At 33.9% G+C, this 8,744-nt stretch overlaps 1 protein-coding gene across 5 annotated transcripts in view; it reads left to right on the plus strand.

The window, feature by feature from the left end:
- LOC106475534 (cholinephosphotransferase 1-like) overlaps positions 1-5,390 on the plus strand; it is a 22,303-nt gene extending 16,913 nt beyond the window's left edge. For all 5 annotated transcript variants that reach the window (XM_022379621.1, XM_013936212.2, XM_022379624.1 and 2 more), the window contains 3 exons: positions 884-1,033; positions 3,430-3,552; positions 4,030-5,390. In XM_022379621.1, the coding sequence (XP_022235329.1) occupies positions 884-1,033; positions 3,430-3,552; positions 4,030-4,320 (564 nt within the window). In that variant the 3' untranslated portion in view covers positions 4,321-5,390. The remainder of the gene's footprint in view (positions 1-883; positions 1,034-3,429; positions 3,553-4,029) is intronic.
- The last annotated feature ends 3,354 nt before the right edge of the window (positions 5,391-8,744 follow it).

Consider the following 8,744-nt stretch of genomic DNA (forward strand, 5'->3'; position numbering starts at 1 on the left):
TTTCAGGCACCCACATGGTTATGTTGTAGACAAGTGATATCCATTGTGGTATCCGTGTGTGTCGTAATGAGAATAGCTTTCAGGCACCCACATGGTTATGTTGTAGACAAGTGATATCCATTGTGGTATCCGCGTGTGTCGTAATGAGAATAGCTTTCAGGTACCCACATGGTTATGTTGTAGACAAGTGATATCCATTGTGGTATCCGCGTGTGTCGTAATGAGAATAGCTTTCAGGCACCCACATGGTTATGTTGAGCTATCAGTTTCATAATCACGGGTTTCTCCCGGCTACTACTGAAGATCCTTTTGATACAAAAAAAAAAAGCCATGTGAAAAGGTTACTGCTTTCACAAATTTATTGAATATAGTTACCAAATATTAGATATTTTTTTCTTTAAGAGTGATCTTCACACAAGTGCCGATTAAAACCGATACCACTAAGATAGGTGTAATGTGTTGTTGTTTAGAAGTTTTTAACAAATCTTGAAATTTGGGATTGAAATTCTTGAAACTCTTTTAACAACCGTGATGGCTGTGTTTGTAAAAAAAACCTTAGTGAAGACAAAAATTTGGAAGATATGCAGAAATTGTTCTTCAAAAACCATTTTATAAGTCTTGAAACAATATCTAAAACTTTCCAGATATCTAGCAGTGTACTTTTAATTCTTGTCATAGTAAAATTTAAACAGTAATAAAACTTGCAAGATTGTTGCTTGTGAAGTCAAAGCTCTTGTTGAAACTCATGTTTTATTATCTTATTAAAGTATAATCAAGATTTTTAGTTGCTACAACATATGTTCTTAGTCTGCTTAATAAAATATGCTGAAGAACTTGTAATTTTTGTCAATAATTTATATTTTTAATCATGTTTTTTAATCAGGGAGTGGAAATTTGGTATCCTTTAGTACCAATTTTGACTTTGACACTACTTGCAGTAAAGGGTTTCTTAGCAGGTCTGTTTGAAGCAGGATCCAGTATCTTCATCCTTTCATTTGGTTTCGCTTTTTCTAAGCTCACAATAAAACTTGTGGTATGTACATATAATAGAAATACTTTTGATGTTCACATACAGAAGTCAGAGATCTACATGTACAACATAAGTACTATGTATACTCCTTCTGACAAAATCTCGTTGCAGTTGCATGAATTATAAATGTTTGTACAAATTAGTTTTTTTCTGGCAATTTGTTAATTTTTGGTTCTTGTGTATTACAGGTAGTGGTAAAAAAAAATGGAAACACCAGTGTAAAGTCACTTAATAGGGTGTTGGGCATAGAGTCTGGAATTCTGCAGGAGGAATATGGCACCACACTTCCACAAGAAAGTGAACCAACTCATGCCTAGTTGATGGAAGTGTAAAGTCTCGGGTGTCGTTCCAGAATATCCCATACATGCTTGATTGGGGTTCAGATCTGGTGACTAAAAAGGTCATGACATATGGATAACATCAGTTCATGCTTCTCAATCCATTGGGTGATTACTCCTGCTCTGTACATTGTCATCTTGAAAGACACCTCTCTCTCTCTGCAGGACAGAAATGTTGTAACATAGGGTGAAGATGATCACTCAGTACCATTACGTAAAGATTGGTATAGACCTTGCCTTCTATCTAAGGGTATGAGTACACCCAAACCTTGCCAGGAAAACCTTCCCCACACCATTACAGAACCAACAGAACCCGTCACTGTTGGAACCAAGCACTCAGAGCTGTAGAGTTCTTTAGGTTGCCACCACACGTACGCTCGTCCATTGGTCAAGAACATGGTGAAAGATGATTCATCTGACTATATCCCATTTCTCCACTGCTCAGTAGTCCATAGCCTGTGCTCTTTGCACCACTGGATGTGCAACTGTGCATTGCCAGGTGTGATGAGGGGTTTGTGCACTGCAACCTGACTATATCCCATTTCTCCACTGCTCAGTAGTCCATAGCCTGTGCTCTTTGCACCACTGGATGTGCAACCGTGCATTGCCAGGTGTGATGAGGGGTTTGTGCACTGCAACCTGACTATGGTATCATGTTTTGTGGAGTTCTCGATGAAACTGGCTGCTTTCGCTCCAGGTTGAAGTTTGCAGTCAATTGATCTGCGGTTGCTCGCCTGTTTTGCCTTGCAGTTCGAATTAATGCACGAACATCATGATCCTGGAGTATGCGCTTCCACCCACAATTGGCCTATGCTGATGATTCTTTCCCTCGGAATTTCTTGCTGACATCACCTTAGATACTGCTGCTCGTGAAACATCAGAAAGTTGAGCTGTCTTAGTCACTGAAGCTCCCGCCAAATGTGCCCCCAACAATCATCCCTCTTTCAAAGTCACTGAGGTCTCTTCTTGCAGCCGTGCTAGTCATAATTATGGGCAATCAGGCCTGTCCACCAGTTTTATACATGACCCTATGCATGTTGGGATGTTATGTGGTAGCCTCTGCATTGCATATACTTGTTGTCCCTCACTTACCTAAGTGTTTCCATTTTTCTTTACTGCTACCTGTATGTTGTTTATTATAAGGCCCATAGTCATAAGTAATATGTAAAACTGATTCAAAGTTAAATGTTTTAATTATGAAGAATGTGTTAACTTGATTTCTGTTCTCACTGTTAGTGTGTGGAACACCAATAAATGTGTAGTAAGATAAAACAAACTTGCAATTTCAGATCCTTTACACTCAGTTGATTATGGCAGTAAAACTGTATGTAAAACATATAAATTGTTCATTATATGTAGGTTCGGTGTTTCTTGTTTTATTTGTCATTGTCTGACAGAATTGAATCTGATGAGTTGCCAAAACTTTGTGTGTCTGTTAGATCATGTGTTGTTTGCACTTAACAGCTGACAGTTGTGTATGAAATACACAGTTTGTTTGGTCTTAATGGTGGCAAAATTATGTAGTTAAATCATGTGTTGACATATTAGAACAGAATATATAAAAGTATTTAAATAATTAAAACTGTAATTGCCAGAGTCAAGTTATGTTTTTTGGCTGGGCATGTCCAGGTATTTAAGGAGCTCGACTTGCAATCTGTGGGTCGCGGGTTCGATTTCCCATCCCACCAAATATACTTGCCCTTTCAGCCATGAGGGCATTATAATGTGACAGTCAATCCCACTATTCCTTGGTAAAAGAGTACCCCAAGAGTTGGAGGTGGGTGGTGATGACTAGTTGCCTTCCCTCTAGTCTTTCACTGATAAACTAGGGACAGCTAGTGCAGATAGCCCTCGTGTAGCTTTGCATGAAATTCAAAAACAAACAAATCATGTTTTAATGTTTTATTTCAAATAAATATGCAGATATTGATTAATAAAAACATAGCACGTAAATTGTAGTATTAGTGTTAAAAATACTTACCCTGTTATTTATGTTTTTATCTACTGGTTTTATACTGTTCCTTTGCCAATACTTAAAACAAGTTTGATCCATTTTTCTAGATTGTCAATGTTTCCAAGAGTGACATGGACTTCTGGGATTCCAGTTTAGTAGGACCGATACTTCTTTGTCTAAATATCTTTCTACGTTTCGTTGAACCGCATACAGCTTTACTCTGTGCTCTGGTGAGTAATTGGAATAATGCAGTGATAAAAGTGACGTGGTCAGCTGGGACACAGTAATTGGGATATACTAGTAACACTTGTAATGTTATCCAGAATATTGTAATGTCTAGACATGCTTATATTAGAACAAAGCTACTTAAACATCTTATGTAAAATATAAATATATTTTGTGAGTAGCAGCTTGTCAGTGTTGTACTCAACCTTATATATCAGACTGCAATAATGTTTTATAAAATTGAAGTAAAATTATGATGATGAATACACAAAATACTTTATAAACTGTTTCCAGCTTACTGTCTATAAAATAGAATAGAAATACGACAACATTTAGTAAAACATTGTAAATGGTAGATGATTAGTAATTCAACAGGTTTCATTGTACTCAATAAAGAATATTATATCACATTTTCCAGAAAGTGCATTTATACTTTTTGTTTATCCTGTATAATAAAAGAAAGGTTATTTCTTATGTTTCAGGTTTACAATGCAATAGATTTTGTCAGATACTTTACGTATGCAAGTTGGGATCTGAGGGATGCTCTTGACGTGTGGATCTTTAATCTTAAGTACCCACCTGGCCATCCTCTCTGCCGTAACGGTAATTTAGGATTCTACGTTAATGGCCTTAACAATGAAGAGTTAAAAGAAAAATGTAAGATGGAGGAATTCCTAAAAGCTCTTTCTGGTGAAGTTTCTCATAAAACAAGTTTTAATTTAAAAAATGGATGTACGCACAAAAGGCAGGAGGCTCATGAGAAATTTTATTAAAGAAATGATGAAAACATGTTCATTATCACTTTTTTATGTTGTGTATTTCACAATTACTAATGAAATAAAGTCGTGGAAATCATTACAATACACAGTTTTCAACCAAACATACTTTACATAAAATCTTGCAGAATGTTTTCTTCTATGTGAACTGTGTTAAGTTAATGGTTCATTGTTTTGAGCTTTCTCAGGCATATGTTGATAAAGATACGTACATCGGTGAATATTTAACAGTTGGTCACTCATTACTCATTTTAGAAGTAATAAGTACTTGTTATTCTTATAAGTAGTGTTTTATAACAGTTTCTCTTGGTAGTTGTAGTAGAGAAGATATTTTTATATATAAATCTTGATTGGCATTTTTAATACTTGTCTAAGATAGATAACGGAAGCAAAGTTGCTTGTACCAAAAGAAACTAGCGTTTTTGCTTCTTTATTATGTAATATTGCGTAGATAAGTTCATTGATATATATATATGTATGTGTGTGTGTTTGTGTGTGTGTGTGTCTGTGTATTTATTCTATAAAATATGAAGATCAGGCCTAAGGAAGTGCAACAAAAAACAACAACACACAATAATACCAAGCTACAAATTATAGTTTGTGAAATTATAAGATGCTACAGTAGGACTTGTTTCAATTGCTTTCCCGTTAATCAACGTGTTTGAATTTACAGACAAAGAATTAAAAAAATGCACAGCATGTATAATAAAGCAACAAATCAAATATAGACAGCCTAGGTTGTTATTGTATCGGTTAAGAGAAAAGCTTTGATACTTTTATCTTAGTGTTTTTTGTCACACCATATTTAGGCTAGGCCATTTGTTTACAAAATGGACAGAATGTGTGTGAGTAACGGGTTTTTATGTACACGTTTTGAGCTTTTCTTTTAAACCAAGTATTTTGTTGTGGGCCAAAAACTTTATGGAATACGTGTAAGAGAGTGTAAGAATGCATTGTACTGTAAATCTAAACTAAGTCGGAAATTGTTACTTCACAGTGTGTTAGATCATTAAAAATATGTATGTAAACATGTCTTAGTTTTGAAATAAAGTATTTCAATTCATGTATTGGATTTTACTATTTTTTAATGACATAACTTATACATTAATTCATATGATAAGATTCACAATATGCTAGTTAAAGATCTCTGTGTGACCTTATTACATAATAAATTTAGAAATTAAACAAGCTTACAACTTCATAATGGAAAAGGAAATAGCTGAATTAGGATTTAATAGCAACTCTTTACTACACTTGCTCCTTATCTCAGTATGAGCTATTTACATCAACTGGAACATTAGACAGGCTAAACATGATGAAATACTTACAATAGAGATCCTAAAACAAATGTTTTGTGGTGGATTCATACTACTGCTCTTACATTAAATTAACTCTTCACATCCAGGCCTGACTCTTTTGCACGTCACAACTCTTACATTCAAATAGTGTTAACTTCATAATTTCAAAAGGAAAAAAAAAATTCTCAATCTCCATTTTCCTGTTTCACGTAAGCTCTTTACAATCTTTATAATGTCCAGATAGTTATCAAACTTTTCTTAAGAAACAAACTTTATATTTTATCTGTTATTTTCAGTAATTAATTTCTCTAGGTGTTCAGTAAATTTGACTGATCTGACAACCACCATAAAAAATTAGGAAATAAACATAAATTATGCATCTTTCATTCTAGAATGAACACAAATTATAACACGAAAACATAGATGCTTAGACAAAATAGCTTAAATCTCATAACATTATACATTTATATATATTTATTATATTGACCTTTCACCCCTGCCTGGTTAACAATACAGAAGTTACAACGATGCAGCTCATGTTACCGTATTCAATAACATAAAACTGACCTTTGGTCTGTACATAGTAACTTGTCTTGGCTGTGTTTTAGTAGACTAGTATTTTACAAAATAAAGTTACATTTAAATTATTATACATTATATATGTATATAGATTATTGCTATTTGGAAATAAGTTCTTAGTTATTTTTCCTAAAACGGTAAACAAGTAAAGTAAACAATTATCTTTTCTAGTTACTGGTTGTTGCTTGATGTAGATTGCTAAGCCTTTAACAATTTTGCACGTGGAGGACATGTACTGAAATATGTTTTAGGTTTTATATATACTTTTGAATAATTAAAAAATCATAAATTACTACATCAATACCATACAGTTATACTAAAATTTATCAAACCTAGTAACTAAGCTGTATTTGGGTTTTAAAAATATGAAATTTCCAGCAGACTAAAGACACAACCTTCTTCATTGAAATCTTGATTTACAAGAAAGAAATGAACGTTAGAAATGTTTAGAAAACCACTAGGGGGACAGTCTGAGCTTCTTATCGAATATTCATGTCATACATAGAAGTAAGTGTTTATAAAAAAGCATTTCCAAAAATGGAAGGAGGTGAACGGGGTGCCAGCATGTTTGATTTATTACATGAGCAAAAACTTAGCAAATAGAAATACCTTCTTATTTTCCATTCTAGCTTGTCAGTATCTGTAATTTGAGTTTATATTTCGTATGAAACCATAGACTTAGTATTTTGATTTCACAAATATTTCTAATTTGAACCAGTGCTGCATTCAAATTACCATGCGACACACAAAAATCGATGTTTATATGTGTATTTTAATATTTACTTTAAATTAACAAATTGAGTAATGTGTAGCTCTAAAATTTCAATTATAATTTATAGTTTTATACCAAATTTAACTGACATAAATTCATGAAATAATAGTTCAATAAAATTTTGAGTGTGAGTCAACAAACGAGATGACCCATACTCATTCCTTTTAAATTAGTATCAACCAGTTTGCCAAGACCTCCTTTTCACTGGTGTAGGTATTTGATTTCAAGTTACTAACCTGAAATCACATTAGGTTAAACAAACTGAAAAGCCTAAAAGGATTTAATTGAAAAATTATTGGTGTAGCATCAGCATATGTTTATTGTGCAAATATAAGGTAGAGACAGTTGATATAGGTATTCAAAACGTACTTACTCCTTATCTGTTTTAAGTAAAGGTTTCTAAAAATAGTTCAGTATAGTATCCATCTATTGAGAGATAAGTGAATTTCCAAGTACTTTTTTCTTAATTTGAAAACACAGATACCACACTTCTAAGTAAACATTAGCTAATTTTGGATTAATTTGGAGGCCAGTGAGTCTGGAACGGTCCCTCGAGGATGGTACAAGTACCCCAGAGCACTGGACCAACATTAAGGGGATATTTCCAGTACCCACACTTTCCAACTTAATCCCGGGTTACTGCATATGCATACAATCAATAACCCCATGCCAGGGTCAGAGGATTAATGGGGAGGACATCATACGGATTCCAGGTGGAGTATGATACCAATTTCAGATTTATTTGCAACAAATAGTAGTACAATAGAACAATACAAAATGAGGGACAAACAGATCTAAAAACACATTGACAATATAAAATAAAATAACAACCCGAAAAAAGACTATAACGAGTGAAATGTACAATAATTACAAAGTATGAAACAGTATGTACAAAGCAAGGAAAATTATCATTTTACAATATGTAAAAGACAAGTAAATTTACATTTTACAATTTATATATATACAAATCAATGAAATTGACTCTACAATACGTAGAAGTTATGGCATTTTTTTACAAAGGGAAATACGTTACAAAAATTAAGTAACTGGAGAAACAAAACAAAATATGAAAAAAATCAAAGTAGGAGCTGAATCCTCTCACTGCCAATGGTGAACAGGGGAGAAACATCAGGATGCCATCGATGGAAGAATTCCCCAAGTTCCCAGAAGCTGGAAATCCGTCTCAAGATGGAGCAACAGCTTGAACTTGACCTTATAGTAAATGCTCTGGAGAGTCATGGGAACTCGCTCGTACATGTAGTGGTTCCTCATGAGCCAGATGACATATTTATAGAGCAAGAGGAGATAATGAAACTGGAAGGCCAAGTGACCAGAAACCGGAGAGGGGACATGGTAAAGGACAGTCCTGGCTGATATCAGCAAACCTTGAAGGGTATATTAGACAAAAATTAACAAATACAATATTAATATTTTAAATGGGAAAGTGAGTAAGCATTAACTTTACACTATCACGTCGAGTTTACTACATTAAACTCACCAGTTTCACGTTTACACTCTTGCAGAATATAAAAAATCAAACACAACTAAAACAGAGCTGTCCTTTGCAGTTTATTCAAGCCACAACATGCAAGGTCCTTTCCCACAGACTTGAACCCCCATGGAAATCATACACATTTATTAGGTAATCACAATTTCATAGTGAAGTCACAAATTTTAAGAATTATTAAAACATTTTATTCAAAAAGTTCAAAAATTACCTCTCAAAGGAGAAAATATACTCAGATCTAAAGGCCTAGTTATCTACCCGGTAA

This window comes from Limulus polyphemus, unplaced genomic scaffold (assembly GCF_000517525.1).
Source record: "Limulus polyphemus unplaced genomic scaffold, Limulus_polyphemus-2.1.2 Scaffold8740, whole genome shotgun sequence".
NCBI classification, from domain to species: domain Eukaryota; kingdom Metazoa; phylum Arthropoda; class Merostomata; order Xiphosura; family Limulidae; genus Limulus; species Limulus polyphemus.